This window comes from Corylus avellana, chromosome ca1, assembly GCF_901000735.1.
Source record: "Corylus avellana chromosome ca1, CavTom2PMs-1.0".
Lineage (NCBI taxonomy): Eukaryota > Viridiplantae > Streptophyta > Magnoliopsida > Fagales > Betulaceae > Corylus > Corylus avellana.
In genome coordinates this window covers 19,274,180-19,291,001 of record NC_081541.1, presented here as the reverse complement: position 1 = coordinate 19,291,001, position 16,822 = coordinate 19,274,180, and the positions used below count along the sequence as shown (strand labels likewise).

Here is a 16,822-nt window from a genome sequence, read left to right as displayed (position 1 = left end):
AAAAAAAAAAATAAATAAAAAAAATTAGGATTGGCCCTTGGGGGTGGCCGAACCTCCCCATACCAAATGGGGGTGGGTGGGCCACCCCCAACAGCTTTGGGGGTTGTTTCGGCCACCCCGATTTTGCAAATTGAGGGTGGCTGAACCACCCCAAAACTAGGAAGGGGTGGCCGGCCACCCCTAAGGGCAAAATGGGAGTGGCTATCCAAAGGGGTGGCTAGCCACCCCCCCCCCCGCCTTTAAATAATATTTTTAATTTTAAAATTTTGATTTTGTATTTTTAATTAATATATGGACATGTCGATTTTTTAATGGTGTTGACGTACTTTTCCGTCAAAATTTGGATAGAATTTAGACGGAGGTACCATCTCCGTTTTTATGTAAATTCGAGATACGTCCTGTGATAAAAACTTAACCATAGGAGGCAAAAAATAAAGTTGTTAAACTATAGGAGGCAAAAAAAAGTTTGAGGGGGAGACTGATTGTGGCTATTTTACTTTGGTGTGACCATAGTAGCACCAATGCGTGGGGGACTGCTCAGGAGGAACCTAGACGACAAAAATCGCAAACGCAACTTTAAGACCAGTTAAGCCATAGCTTAATTGCCTGTCCCACCAAGGCATTAATGAGAACCAATGTGATTTATACTAATTAGGCATGCGGATTCTCCATTGCAGAGATTCGAACCTACACCCTACTATTTACCTAATTACTTAGAAATTTTTTTCGGCCATTAAACCACCCCTCCATGGTAATACGTGGATATTAAATTCCTTACAAATTTTGCTCCAATTAGACGGTGACAAGTTTCAAAAAGTAATAAAAAATTTGTATGTGTAGCTTTACACAGATTCTGGCATGCTTGGCGCGCTTACAAACCTGACAAAGCGCAGAATCATGAAAATGGCATGCTGTTTGTCGCTTCCTCTAATTCCAATAATTATACGATTAAAAAAAAAAAAAATCCAATACTATAAAAGGACTCACTTCTTACACACGTTTTCTCTCACATCAAACTGATTTCTGAAGTTGATCTTGAGTAAATTCTTCACTACTTGTCTTCTTTCTTTTTCTTCTTTAAACCCTAAAACCCTAATTTTCTGTGTTTCAATTTCCTGCATTCTGAGCTTTTCTCGCTCTCCAGGTTTTTTTTTTTTTTTTTTGCTTTCTAATTCTGAACTTCAGGGTAATTTTTTGATTTTTTGATTTATTTATTCTGTACAGTGCTTGTTTGATAAAGCTAATTCATGTTTATTAATTCATTGACCCTGTAGAGGCCATGGATGAATCAGAGGTGTGTCCAACTGAGGATGCTATTCAGGCCTTTCTAGCTTACTTGCTTGACCCAATGCTTCCGGCTAAGTCTTCTTTGCGGGATATCCCATCACTTTCTCATCAGCAATCAGTGGCGAAACAGGTGCTTCATCAATGTTACAATTTTTGTGGTTATCTCTTTCTCATGGTTCGCTTGTGGTAAACAATGCCTTGTGTTCTTGAATATTTGATGGTGGAGGAGTAGATAATGCTTATACATCTTCTGTGGTTGGAACGTGGTTAATATATATATATATATATTTGGATGAATGAACAAATTTTATAGCAAACAAAAGTCTACATTATATTTTCTGGAACTCAGCCACAATCATTGGCTTTACAATCAAACTACTAACATCTAACACTTTATCACCTATACAAACATCAACAATCAGCCTATCTAAGGATTCCAACAGGCAATCCCCATTTTTTGCACAGTTCTACATTTTCTCTACTTCTCAGGAATTTACAATTAGAAGCTAAACGAGCTCTAATCTTCCGTGTAATTCTTTGAATGATCTTCTCTTCCGAAAGTGGATTATTCCCATGTCAAAGATTATTCCTTTCAATCCAAATGGCGTAGATTGAAGAACTCAAACATAATCGAACCAAAGTAGCCTTTAGTCCTTTTCTGCCTCAATCCATAACAGAATCCCAATCATGGTTATTAATGTAGATAGTTTTATGTGTATACTGCACACTGTTTTACCTTTTACGAGAAGCTGTCTAGAATTAGGAGTGTATATCCATTTACTACTAAATTCTGGGTAATGCGGTAAAGAAAGGAACATTGAGAGGGATATGAATTTTGGAATGCCCCAGCAGGTCCATGTCAAAGCGTGGGAACTAATGCAAATTAATGAATTGATACCATGTAAGGTTTGTCTAAAAAGGTTATATTAAACATGTAAAAAACATGTATAATACTCAAACTAGTGATAGAGAAGAGCATGCCTAGCGTAACCTACCATTCTCGAATACCCCATTGTGGAATACCAGAATAGAGAAACTAGGATGACGCTGTTGCTGGATGAGGAACGTTGGGACACATACCAGAATAGCGAAACTAGGATCACGCTGTTGCTAAATGAGGAATGTCGGGACGCACCCATATGCGCCGACAGGCTAGAGAGAGATGCTCACAATTTCTTCTACACCAACACTTACGCCACCAATTCATACATGAATAGATTTATACATGCATATGTGATCCTCATCCTCCACTCTTAACTACTTGTTTTGCCTTTAAAATTGATTGCTATTAGGTGCATGCCATTGTGTTACTGTACAACTATTACCTCAGGAAACGACAGCTACAGCTAGAAGTTTTGGGTTTTGAAGCCTTTTGCAAATTGGCTGTGATTCTGAAACCGACTTTGTTGGCATATATGAAGTTCATGCAAAGATCCAATGATACTGAATTGGATGACTTGGAGAAACAGTTTTCAGTGACAGAGAAAAGAATCATGGAAGCATGTGATATATCTACAAGTTTAGATGCATCCAAAGATGTCCCAAATATAGATGGATGGCCAATGTCCAAAGTTGCAGTTCTCTTACTTGACTCAAAGAAGGAAAACTGCTTTTTGCTATTTAGTTCCATCACCCAGGGAGTTTGGTCAGTGATTGAAAAGGACTTGGATATCTCAAACCTCACTTTAGAAGGTATGGCAGAGGCAAAACAGGTGGACAAAAAGAAAAGATTCATTAGAAAACCTTCAAAAGGTGAATCGAGTGTTGATGAATCTGGTTTGCTCCGGCTTGCATATTTAGCTGTTAAGGAAGCAACAGGTATGCTATGTTACCTATAGGTAGATGAACAAATTGTTAAATTTTGAAACTGCAGCAGAACATTTTCTTTTTTCCTTTTTAATGATTTTAATTTCTGAGCAGTTGCTACTATATTCTGAGTTTTGTTTACTTTTCCACCCAATATATCATCTGGATTTTGAAGTATACTCATAAAATGATTGTGGAATTTTGTTTAAAAAGGTTATATTCCTTCTGTTGGGAGAAACATGCTGAATTGATAACCTGGATACTCACAGTAAATTATATTTGCCTTTGATGCTATTTTCCTGATTTCATTTTTTGCTTGATACTATGTATGCCTGGCATGATACACCTTACTTCACTTTAATGAAAATGAATCTACTTATACCATTGGTATTATGCTATGCATTTAAATTTCAAATGTTGCTGCTCAATGAGGATGTAAATTCATTTTTGGTGCTTAAGAGATCTGTCATGTTTTCTAAATTCTAATGATTAGTTCATACTTATCCAAAAAAAAAAAAAAAAGATCTGTTCTCATTCTCCAAAGTTGATCTTATTGTGGAGCTGGCAACAATCTTCTTGGCCTTAAATCTTATTGGGTTTTCACTGGAATTTCCCTTTTGTAATGCTGTTGTACTGTAGGCTTTATTCTCCTGAAGATATTTTATGGAAATAGTTTTTCTGCAAAACATTTTTGGGAAAAGGATCTAAATCACATAAATTTCCTTTGGAGCAGCCTATTGAATACGGAAATTAATATTAATTGGTTTGACTTATGTATTAGGATGACCAATTGTTATTGTTATTAAGGATTTTGTAGTTTATTAAGCAATATGTCTATCCAGCAAGAGTATAATATAAATTAATCATGGTTATCGTACTTGCAGCTATATATATTTTTTGATAAGTCGTACTTGCAGCTATATTTAACCAAGTTAAATTATATTTCAAGTTAGGAACATAACATTTTTTTTCTATAATTAATTGAGATATCGTTAATAGCGTAAGGCGCCCCCATGTACATAGGAAGTATACAAGAGAAGCCACCTAACTAGTAGATACAAAAAGAAGAAGAAAATCATGATAATTAATCACCAAAGGAGAAACATATGTAGCTTCCCAAACATGCAAAATTGTTGAAAAATAAAGACTTTATCTCCTCTGAAGTCTTCTTGTGGTCCTCAAAACATCCGACATTCGTTTCTCTCCATAGATACCACAAAAGGTACAAAGGCGCTATTTTCCACATAGCAGCACTCAGAGTGTTGCCAGCAGTCCATCAACAAGCAAACAAATTGACTACTCGTCTAGGCATAACCTAAGGCAACCCAAATCAATTGAAGAAAACATTCCAAATGGCACAAGCAACCTCACAATGAAGAAGAAGATTCACGGACTCCTCATTCCTTTTGCCATATAATACCAATCAACCACAATGACACTCTGCTTCTGGAGATCGTCCATGGCAGCCCATAACATATTTGATTGCTCTATCATTTGGCAGCCCAATCTGTGAACTTTAGGCATTACCTCATGATTAGCACTTGTTAGAGTTTAGTGTAGTTTCAGTTACCCTTTCCTTTTCTTTTTAATAGTTTTAGACTTGCTGATAATTGAATATGATTCTTGTACATGGAACAGGTATTAATCAGTCTGATCTCCTGGTTCTAGAAAGCCATGCTGTATATTCTCTCAGCAAAGAAAAGACAACTGCTCGCTTTTATATAATACGATGCACCCAATCTGTGAATGAGGATGTCATTCAAGTTCCTCTTAAGGATGCGATTGAAAGGTTTGGCGCTAGGCAGAACCTTTTGTGTATGCATTTATATATATTTTTTTATTATTATTTTTCTTTTGAGAGAGAAAAAAGGGGGGGGGGGGGGTTAAGGGTGTAGACCTGTGATTCCTGGTTCTCCTGTTAGCGAGTAAGATGCATGTAGACATTTGATTGGGTTCTTTCTAGTGCCAATCATTTGCACACTAATGGAGAGAATTGGTTTACATATGTTCTAAATTTTTCCTAATATTGAACTAGTTTATCAAACCAATCCACTTGGCATCTGCTAAGCGCCTTTAAGTATGGCAAGTAATTTATTTGATTTTGTATCTTTTGCACAAAAAAAAAAAAAAATGTGTTTGGCAAACTAACTCTTGAGTTATATTACATGTTAGACTGAGTTAGAGAGTAGAAATTTGAAGTATAATTTCTCTGTTTTATTGGAAGTGCCCTGTTATCTAGGTTGAGAAATATCCTTACTAAAAAAAGTTCTTTAAAGAATGGAAGAGAAGATGTTTCTTGGTCTTCTATTTCACTTATTTATGTGTGGTAGATTAATGCGGGAGGTTTATTTTCCTATTTTATGTTAACATTTTGCCCCTTTAGCTCTAAAATAAAAAGTTCAGTATTTTCCATCTCTTGTTTTCAATTTGATTTTACTTCCTCTACATTTTCATTTTTTTTTTTTTTTTTAGCGTAGCAATACATTGAATTATTCTTTATCTTAAAATAAAAAAATAAAATAAAAGAGGGTTATATCAATATATATTAAAAGAGTATTCTACTTCCTATATATATTGTTGTAATTTTGTTTCAATCTAATTGTGTTTATGTCGGTTACATCTTTCGGGCTGAAATTTCATGATTAATGGAGATTACTATCTTCCTAGCTCTAAACCTTGAATTGGTGATGAAAATAATAGTGATAGAATTTTATTTTTCATGCTAAGTGAGAAATTTGGATTCTTAAACCAATTATGAGTTAAATTGTGACCTAAAAGTATGTGCCAGATGGTTAGTTGATGAGAGTGTTCGTTTGAGAACAGCACACCTTAAAATGATGGCAGTTTTGTATTATTTTATGTTCTTAGAGTCAAGACATGGATGAAGTGAGCAATGAAATCAAAACCAACTATTGGGCTTAGGGGAGATCAACACGTAGCTTATAATATGAAAGTTGAAACTTTTGTAGCTGTTAGAACAGCAGTTCTATATACAAACCATGTTTTTGGGCCTTTGCTTTGTGAGACTAGTATCTATAGATGTTGTGTCTATTGTCATCTTCTTCTTTATCATGACTTAATTTTTCTTTCCTCATGAACTGCAATGCAACACGTGCTCAGGGTGGAATTAAGTGTTTTGATGTCTTTTATATTGATATTGTAGAAAATTATAATAAGATGTAAATGGAAGAGAATATAACAGAAGTGGAGGGAGAAAAGACACAAGGATTTTTGGGTTGTTGGGCCATAAAGGCCTACGTTCACTATTGGGAATTGCTCTAAAGGCTACATTGTGCTCTTATTGTCTTCTATATGTTTACTATACAAATGACCCATTTTTATAGGGGAAATGTGGTAGGTGGAGTGAATAAGGTAAAGATTTTATTACAATCAACCAACTTTGGCAAATACATTGATTAGGAAAATATCAAACTTGAGGTGGAAGCTTGAGTTCGGAAAGAAAAAGAATTGACCTTTTTTTTTTGGTTGAGGTGGATTTGGTGCGACAAAAACCAATATCTGAGTGTGAGCTTGGCCTTTGGATCCATTGATGAAACAGATAAGGATTGTGTTTGGCAAGATCCAAAAGCAGGATGTGAGCTCAGATAAGGGTGGAATCAAGTGCGACGCAAAGCCAAATCTGAGCGTGAGATGGGAGGTGGCCGGTGGTGGCAGTCGGAGACGCGGCTGGATGGTTGCTGGAGATGGAAGCCAGGCGGCGACCGGATATCTGGACTGACAATGGGCCAAACTAGGCTGACTTGGGCCGACAAATAACCTGATTTTCAATAATACTGAGAAAACATCGATAAGACGGTTAAATTAAGGTTTTTTCATTGTTGAAGATGATTAAAAAACCTTATTTGGTTGTTTCATAGAAACTGTTCTTTCTCCATTGACTGAGTAAATCAGATGCCTTTATGTAGTGTCACTTATTGAAGGAAGCACCATATATGATTCCGCTTCAAGAAAGAATATACTCTTTATGCTTCTTTCCCCATTAACTGTTATTTGGTTGTCTGACCTGAAATCTTTTTTATAAGAAGATCATAATCAACTGTACATTTTTTTAATGAGTTTTTTTTTTTTTTCCTCCGCTATTTGAGTAGCTTGCAGGGTCCTTTGGTCAGAAAAAGTTCCAGCAGATGGACGGTTACCCCAGTTATCGAGTACTTCCATGTGCTTCCTTATGCCAAGATAGTGTCAAGCTGGCTTTCGAGGTGCACCTAATTGTTTTCAAAATAACTTCATTGTGTGTTATAATTAGAAACCTTTGTTTTACCTGCATAAAGTAGTTCCTAGAAATGTTCTTTTTTTTTGTTGGTTGTGGATTTATTAGAGTTCAACTCATTTGAACACCCAATGTCAAGATTCAATGCTGTAGCATGTATAACATTTTGAACTTCCCATTTTAGATGCTTCAAAGATATAGCTTTGATGAAAACATTTTGGATCAGATAAATACTGTTGATGCAGACATCAGATATTTATTAAAAGTGGTTTGTGGGCTCCAAATCATTAGAGAGATAAATAGATAACACGTTTCTGTTCAAAACGTGTTATCTATCTATCTCTCTAATGATGTGGAGCCCACAAACCTCTTCTAAGAAAGGTTTTTTTAAGCCTGGGATGCATGATCTTGTGCACAAGAACTCTTCATTATGTGTAGCACTTTTTTTCTTCATTCGACATATTATCAATATGTATTTTTCCTTCCCCTTTTTGTTTGGTGTAATTCTAAGCCTTGTCCATGTGTTAGGCTGGGAATTGAACCCATTTTGTTGAAGGTGGATTCCACAACTAGGCTTGGGAACTACCACAACCTGGTTGTCCTGAGCTATCTGGCACTTCTTGCATGTAATACTGGAATATCTATAGCTAATTTTTTTTATTATTATTATTATTTTCTAATCAATACAAAGGAAGAGGGCTAGGGAGCTATATTCAATTTCATTTACTGCCATAGAAGATGTCTTGTAAGATGCATTTTCTCATCAATATGACGTTTGTGACATTCATTTCTTGGATTATTCATGGCAATATTTGGGGCTTGCACAAAAAAGAGAGGCTCTAAACAATAAACCTCTCTCCATTTTATTATATAAAGGGTTGTAATCGAGCTCGATTCAACTGACAAGTAGCTGTTTGAATTCCCCTATGGTTAAAAAATAGGCTGCTCAAACTCGAGTTGAACTCCAACAGGGTGTTCAAATTTGGCTAGACTAAAATTGGCCATGTTTGAACTCGGCTTGAGAAATTTCAAATTGTCTTCACCTTTTTTGCGTTGGAGGAGACCCACCACAATTTGTCTTCACCTTCCCGTCTCACTCTAACTAAATACAAGATCCTGAAGAATGTGGCAAAGACATCTACCTCTCAATCATGAACAGCTCTAGAAAAGTTCATGTTCTACTAAATGGAGCCACTAGACAGCTTCAAGAGAGCCGCAACAGAAGCATCCTTATACCACAAGTAGAATATAACCCACATTGATATGCAAATGAAATACTGAATGATCCGTCTAGCATATGTGAATACCAAATTCAATACCATTTCAAAGAACTTCTCAAACCATGTTCTTGGTGTCTGGTTTAGACTATATAAGGCTTTCCTTAACCTGCATATACATCCCTACCCTTTCTTACAGTTAAGAATTCAAATTGTGGATTTTAGTAACCTATGTGCTTAGTTTGTTCTTTACTAAAACAAAGGAATTCCTCAATCACAACCAATTATTTCTCAACTAACATTGATTGAGATTGCTCAATAAGAAGTATTCTTTGTGGTTGAGACATGAGAAGTCTGAATAATGGGATACTTATGATTCCATTCACAATGATAATTTTATGTTATTGTGACTTGTCGCTAGTCAAAATTGGGTGTTTTGTGTTCTTTTGATCTGTCAACAACAATAAGTTGTTTTCCACTGTTGTTTCAGGGAGTTAAAATAAAAGGGCTGTTCCTTTTAGAGATAGCCCTTTCTAAACTTGCATAGCTGGACTGCATCCATAAATGCAATTCCTGTTCTTTCAACCACCAATACAAAATTTATGGTTCCTCTGTTCATATCTTTTATAGATTTTATGTGAGTGCTAGTGATTTATGTCCTCAGTACATTTGTTTGTTTATTTTATTTTATTTTTATTTTTTTCTTTCGAGAGAATTGCATCGTTGAGCCTTATATTTGATTTAGATTTGATACAGATTCTTGTATCTCATGTGATTTAGATTTAGTTATGACTTCCAGCTTTCAGATGAAATCTTCAGCATAGCTGATTAGCTGGGGCCTTGGTCTTTGCTGGTATTTCTACACACTGTATGGTTCTTTTTGGGTTTGCTTCTGCAGTTTCTAGTTGTTTATGGTGCTGGTTTATTGCCAGCCCTTCTAACAAATGTGGAGGTTGAAGGGTGTTGCTTTCCTTTGTTCTATTATTTTCTTATATATTTCTTAGTATATGAACCGTTGGTCTTTTAGTTTTCCTTTTTCTTTAATTCATTTACTTACTTAAAAAGGGGAAAAAAATTATGCAGGGAAGTTCTGTCTGGTAGCTTGCATACTTTAAGCATGGTAGAGGGAAATTCAAATGTGAACAGCCCTGACACGACAGATAAACCTTGCACTCCAGAAATTCATAAAAGGCTCGATAGATCTCATATAGAATATGGACTAGTAAGGGGTTTTGGCAACAAGGCAAAGGACGCTAATGCTGAATCACTCAAACTGAAGGATGATAGTGAATGTCACATGATTGTTTTGTCTGGTTCTCTCAATGGATCTCTGAATATGAATGTGGATGACTCTTTCATGGTTCCTTCCCAGAATGGAGAGAAATGCAAGAACATAGCAAATACTATCCAAGTTGACAATCGTGAAGAAAAGATGAATAGTATGGAAAGTTATGTAAATGGCTCACCAAGTGATGTCAAGGTTAAGGTTAGATCCTTTTTTCCGCTTAAGTGACAACCTTTTTGGATTTCCTTTTAATTAAAGTTTATTAGGGTTAGATACACCTTTAGTTTGTAAGGTCTGTTGGTTTCAATTATATCCCTGCAATGTTAATTTACAATCATCCTTTAGTTATTTAAATTGTTTTAATGTTGTACAATCCCTAATAGACTAACAATGAACCATAATGGATTCTTCTTATGTCGCATAATTTTTATTGCCGCAGTCTATTTTGGTTGATATGTATTGCCATGTCAACAACTTACTAACATGGAATTTTATTTTTATTTTTTATTTTTCATTAAATAATAATTCTCTCTCCCTCTCTCTCTCCCCTCCAACTCAGTCCCAACCTCCGTACCTCTAATCCCTTTCAACCTACCAGTTTCCACTAGCAACCCTTTAAACTCCAACTAGACAAACACTAGCAATGAATTTTTTCTTTTAATAGAAAAGAAGAAACCTCTCTAGATAGGAAAAAAAAAAACCCATCATCCATCTCATACAACATAACACAACAAAAAAATCCAAGTTCATATCATATCATATTCCCATTTTGAAACTGATCAACGTTGAATGAAATTCAAAAAAGTTAAAACAGACAATAATTTCCATTAACAAATCGTCAACAAAGCATAAAACTTGAAAATTGATTCTTTTGTCTCAAGACATGATAAACTTTCCTTTTCGGATCGTCTGATATTGTATAAACTTTCTAAGAGTGGAAGTCTATACTTCTTCAATTTCTTCAATTGATATTGGTCACTATTGGGACTGCTAGAATTACCACTTTTGAACATAGTGAAGCCGAAGACTTCATGGAAAGAGCGAAGCTCAGAACTATTCAAAATCTTCATATGAGCAGGCTCGTATTCTGACTTAAAGACATGAAGAAAGAGAACAACGTCCACATCTTTATTGTTTTTCCAAATGTGCAAGTTCGTATTTGAGTGGTTGTGACATATTTCTTTCTTCCACCACCCCTATGATAGAGAGAGAGGAAAAATACAAAATTTCAGAATAGGGACACCTCTTAGGTACACTTCACTCTTCTTCTAGAATAGGGACCCCTGTCCCTTTTCTTTCTTACACAGATTGATGAGCATATATGTAAGGTTTGGGTTCAAGATTATGTGTTTTTGACTTTGTAATTTGTCTAACTATAGCTAGCTTCTTTATACTTTCTTTAGTTTTCTTATATTTGATTTATATTTATGCATCTGATATTGGGTTGACAGGATGAGTTGGTGGACTCGAGGATGAGGCCTTCCTTTACCAAATGCAAAGATGAACAGATTGCTGCTGGAAATAGAACTTGTGACAATATCTTGTCTGTTCAAGATGGGATAGGTGATCATGTAATGGTTGCTTATGAATCCAACTCAATAGAACTCGACAAATTGCAAAGTTTTATGGCGTCAAAGCAACATGAATTGTCATTCACTGCCTTGAGAGTTCTTCTTCGTAAAAGGGATCAACTGGTATTATTTTTATCCTCTCACATGTTCTAATAGTGCTTAGAAAAAATTGTCCTAATATCTGTTTGATAATACTTTTTCAATAGTCTCTCTCTCTCAATCACACAGACACAGAGATACAGATCAGTAATTTCATAATTGACCGCATATCTTCTGTGTATGTGTCATAGGACTGGCAATTTTTGACACGACCCGTGAATCCGACACGAACCCAACACAAAATTAGTAGGTTAGGGTTTGGTATAGGTGCTTGGGTCACTACCGGGTCAAGCCGCTTGACCCGTTTAATAAACAAGCCAATTCCGGGTCAAACCGCTTAACTCATCGGTGATCTTTTTGACCCGTTTATAAAATCAGATTTTTTTTTTAGAATTTTATTTTGTGTTTCCATGTTCTGTCATTACCACAAATTTTGTTTCCCAATATCAAATCTCTCCACACAAGATTGAAAATTCAAGTTGATGTTGCCCTCAACTAAGTCCATCTTCACCAATAATCAATTGGCCTCTGCGCTTGGTTGCTATGTGGTGCCTCTGTTAACTTGAATGTGTTTATGTCTGACCATATTAGTTTGGGATGGCTATCATGCTTAGGTGTTTGGGGTGTAATATCATTTTGTTGGCTCTTCTGCTGTTACTTTGTGAACTTGCAAGACATCAGTATCATGTCGCAATACCAAGTTTCCTAAATGTGAATTATGCCTACTGCTGTGAAGAAAGGACGTGAGAGGTGCCCTGCACCAGATTGCTAGCATTTTTTCAGATACGCATTGAGAATTAAATGAATTTGGATTTAGAAATGCCCAAGAATGCAAGGCTGAATTAGAAACGGAGTCTCGCTGTTATCTATACAGTTGAGATACATCCCTCCATAAAATTTTGATGGACATTGCAATGCCTTGCGAACATAATTTTTCTTAGGGAAAAATCCACTTTACCCCCCTGAAGTTTCAGGGGTTTTTCAATTTAAACTCCAAAGTTTAAAAAGTGGCAATGTACCCCCCCAATGTTTCAAAAATTTTCAATTTAAACCTTCCGTTACAATTTCCGTTAAATTGGACGGAAATTTTTTTTAAAAAAGCCTGAGGGTAATTATGTAATTTTAGAGATTTCCGTCCAATTTAACAGAAATTATTAACGGAAGGTTTAAATTGAAAATTTTTGAAACATTGGGGGGGTACATTGCCACTTTTTAAACTTTGGGGTTCAAATTGAAAAAGCCCTGAAACTTCAGGGGGGTAAAGTGAATTTTTCCCTTTTTCTTAAAACAATGTCCCAAAATCCAGCTTATCTTTCTGTTTCATTATTTTGTTTATATTTGTAATTTTTGTTTTTTTTTTTTTAGTTTATCAAATCATTGTCATGCTTGGGTCAACCCCAACATGACTTATTTATTAAATGGGTCATGCGTGTTTGGATTGAGTTGGGTCAACCCAACACGATCTGTTTATCAAACAGGTTAGACGGGTCATGTCGTGTCACTCGCTTATTTAAATGGGTCGTATCAAGGTTAGAGGGTTTGACTTGTTTAACTAAATGAGTCGTGTCAAGGTTGACCCTTAACGGCTTGGCTGGTGGACATGAACCTGTATTGCTAGCCCAGTGACATGGTCGATAGTGTGATGACATATGCATGCTGTGTTTGGTACCAATTAGCCAATTAGGTCACTACAATCGATAACATCTTTGAAGTCTACATTGATGGCATGTAATTTGTGACCTATAACCTTCAAGGTGTTGAAGATTGGATGTTCTCAATTACTATATTGGTTACCATTCTGATCATAGGGTTTTTTAAATGGACCTATGGGATGGTATTTTGGTTTCTTCAACCCATGCTGACATATGTTGTTTTTGCCTTTTAGGTTACTTGCTCGGTTTTGACAATAGCTTCCTTCTACTTCAAAACCCTGGGAAGATTCATGCTGTGTTGATCTTTACTTGTGTTTGCAGTCTTTTCAGCAGCGCTGTATAGAAGATGAGATTGCTCAGTGTGATAGAAAAATCCAGAAGATTTTAAACGGTATGATTTCCTCTAAATGTTCTTTTTCTTCCATTTATTTTTTGTAATTGGATGAACAGATCCCAGTTAAATGCTTAAAATATAGGAGAGGATCTGAATATAAGTAGCTCTAAAAGTGGACAGTTCTGGTCTAGTGCACTGATTATTGGGTCAGAGTTGCATGTCATTGGCACTCATGGCTGTAGGTGAGAGCACTATAGACAGTCTAGACTTTGTGATTCAGATTGTGCTAAAAGTAGTGCCTTCCAAATGTTAGTTGGGTTCTCCCAAATGAGGATCTCGGTCATTTAAATCATGGGTTCCAAATTCTGGCCATTCTTATTCTTGAACATATAAATAAGAATATTTAAGAATTAAAATATGACTGTAATTTTGGATATTTGAATGCTTCCTTTGATGATCTGCAACATTGGAGCTAAACCAATCCTTTGTAGTGTCCAAATCTCTTTGTTAACAGAAATCAAATCATAAACTTTTCCCACAGCATGTTGCTATATGATAAACTTGTACATGGTTAAGATTTCATAACATAAACAACAATAAATGAAAATTACATGAAAAGGGATGGAAATTGTTTATATTGAAGTTCACATGAAAAAGAAAAAAGGAATTCAGTGACAATAATATTTTGCTAGAGTAGCCTTCTATTTGAATGATTACATTTCATTATTTATAAATTAATTGCTTAATCAATTTGCATTAATTGTTAAAGTAATCAAATGCCCGCGCTTATCTCTTTCTTTCTTTTTTTTTTTTTTTTTGAACTCTCTTTGTGGAAAAAGAAAAGAAGCTTATATTTAATATAAGCATTACTCATACATTGTCTGAATGTTTACTTTATGCATATTAAACGTGTTAAAACACACTCAAAACCTTAACAATTCATTGTAGTGACCAATCAAAACTGAAGATTATTTGAATTATATTTTCAGAATAGTAGATGAATAGGTTCCAGTTTGTTATTTTCGACTGGTAGGGTATCCTACCTGCATGTTTAGGAATCCCAATGCTTGTATTTTCTAGAGCCTGTCCTTACAAGCATCAGTGAGTATAGCAATAGATAGAGATACATAACCTATGTTTTTATATTTGTGTTCTTCTTCTTATGATAGGTGGTGAAGATGACTTGGTCTTAAAGATGGAATCCATCGTAGAAGGTTGTAATGATGTATGCCCAAGAAGTATTACCCAAGAAAGGACTTACCAGCAACTTGAAGACCAACATTCACCTCAAAACTTCAAGAGGAAAAGATTGTCAGAGGCTGTTCTTAGTATACAAAATCCATGCCAGGCAAGTTTTATCATTGGATTCTAATGCAAGCTTTTAAATGTATCATATTGATTGAATCACCTTAGAAGGGTCATTTAGATTTTTTTATCATGCAAAATTGACCGCGGGGAGGGGGGGGGGGTTTCTATTTAATGGTGTGTAGAGATTGTATTGGGTGCACAACTACAATATATCATGCTGCGGGGGATAGGTTAAGTTGTAACGATGTGTCTTTACATATTGGAACTGTTTAATAGTACTTGAGTGCCTTGAAAGTCAAAGTGTAAGAAAGCAACAAGAAGTCAAAAGGAGGATGTAAGGATGGGAGGCTAGGCTATTCATATTATCTTGTAAGGGTCCATGAGCCTCATATTTGCTGTGAAATTTAAATATTGTGTGCCTGATTGGGACTCAAATATTTGGTAACAAGTCTGGAACCTCTGAAGTTGTTAAAAACCCTTGGTAATTGGTCGTGTGTGCCCTGGGACTGCATGCTAGAGGGTCTTAAGTTATGGCCATTGATGGCATCATCACTCATATTCTACATTTTTATAAATACGGGTGAAGATTTTATGCATTATTTTTCATTATTTATTCTCCTATAACACCTTGTTAACTTGGCAGGAATTGGATAGTGTGTGTTATGAGAACAACTGGATATTGCCAACTTATCATGTATCCACATCAGATGGTAAGATCATCTAAGTTCAGTTTGTATTCTTTTTTTTTTTTTTTTTTTGATAGGTAATCAAGAAATTTTATAGGAAGCGTAGGCACGCCTAAGCATATAGGAAGTATACAAAAAGGACACAAAAAACAAAGAAAAAACAAAGAAAAGCAAGAAACCCCAAACACCAAACATCCCAACAGAAACCAGCCCACAAACCCTAAACAAGATTACATCACAGCAAGAGCCCACAAACCCTAGCATCAAAGTTGATAGAGCACTCTAAGTTCTTCAACTCCCTTCTCCCTTTAAACCTTGGAGACCCTTTAAGCTTGGGAGTGGAATCTGGGACCTCATGACGCTGACCCTTATCCACTTGAGCCATGAGGTTCAAAAATCCCATCATGTTCCCCTCAAAAGAGATTCCTGCGGCTTGAAGACACAGCGCTGCCATGTTTGTATTCTAAATAACATGAATTTGAAGTACTTTCTTTTGTACTGTTAATGAAGTACTAATGGCATAGCTGTTTATATATTATATGAAAATGGCATAATTTGTATTCGATACAATTACTAGATATTGTATTGCTCCTTGATGAGCCACCAAGTTCCTTTTTGTCTTCAAGTTTAAAACATGCTAGTCTAAATTTGGGATTGTTTAGTAATCAATATCCTGTTAGATGTTTTACAAAAATGATCCTTGCTAGGATTTCTCCACCATATCTTGTAATGATTTTCAAGTTTTTTGATAAGTTTACCATTTAATACGTTGCCTCATTATGGTGTATATGCATAATCCTAATGGATTACATTTGTTGACTCGTTATGTTGTATGCCAATATCCTGGAGGCTAAAGCTTGAGAAATGTTTTAAAAAATCGTGATGGCTTCTCCATCACGTTATGATTACAGAAGATCTTGATGGTCTGTTAAGGAATTTGAAAACTAAAATAATTGTCACTCTGTTTTGCTTTTGAAGGTGGATTTAAAGCTTGTGTCACTGTAAAAGGGATTGATTTCGAGAGTTCGAGTGATGGTAATCCCTGTATCAATCCTCGGGAAGCAAGAGAATCAGCTGCTGCACAGATGTTGGCCAAGTTACGAAGAATGGCGGGTTCAACCTCGTAGTTTTATGGTCTGGTTAGGTTGATTTATGGAGCAGGATAGGGAAAGGTAACATAAAATACATAGGACTAATGTTAGTAATACATGTAGAAACTCAATTTCCTCTCTCCATGCAGAAAATGTTACTCTCGGATACTAACCCATTTTTAGAATATAATATGTGCTGCTCTAATTACTATCAAAGTGGCCTTAATTCTGGGTAGCTTGGGTTCCAAGGAAGGG

At 35.7% G+C, this 16,822-nt stretch overlaps 1 protein-coding gene across 3 annotated transcripts; it reads left to right on the top strand.

The window, feature by feature from the left end:
• The first annotated feature begins 941 nt into the window (after positions 1-941).
• LOC132179866 (uncharacterized) lies at positions 942-16,802 on the top strand. 3 transcript variants are annotated; one of them, XM_059592661.1, is made up of 11 exons: positions 942-1,039; positions 1,275-1,417; positions 2,580-3,105; positions 4,732-4,882; positions 7,203-7,313; positions 9,625-10,027; positions 11,278-11,520; positions 13,470-13,539; positions 14,652-14,830; positions 15,434-15,500; positions 16,455-16,802. In XM_059592661.1, the coding sequence occupies exons 2-11, from the start codon at positions 1,280-1,282 to the stop codon at positions 16,601-16,603; spliced, it is 2,037 nt and encodes a 678-aa protein (XP_059448644.1). In that variant the 5' UTR covers positions 942-1,039; positions 1,275-1,279; the 3' UTR covers positions 16,604-16,802. The 3 variants fall into 3 exon arrangements, with proteins under 3 accessions (XP_059448644.1, XP_059448657.1, XP_059448650.1); XM_059592667.1 differs by lacking the exon at positions 942-1,039 and adding an exon at positions 1,066-1,144; XM_059592674.1 differs by lacking the exons at positions 14,652-14,830; positions 15,434-15,500; positions 16,455-16,802 and having other exon boundaries at positions 13,382-13,471.
• The last annotated feature ends 20 nt before the right edge of the window (positions 16,803-16,822 follow it).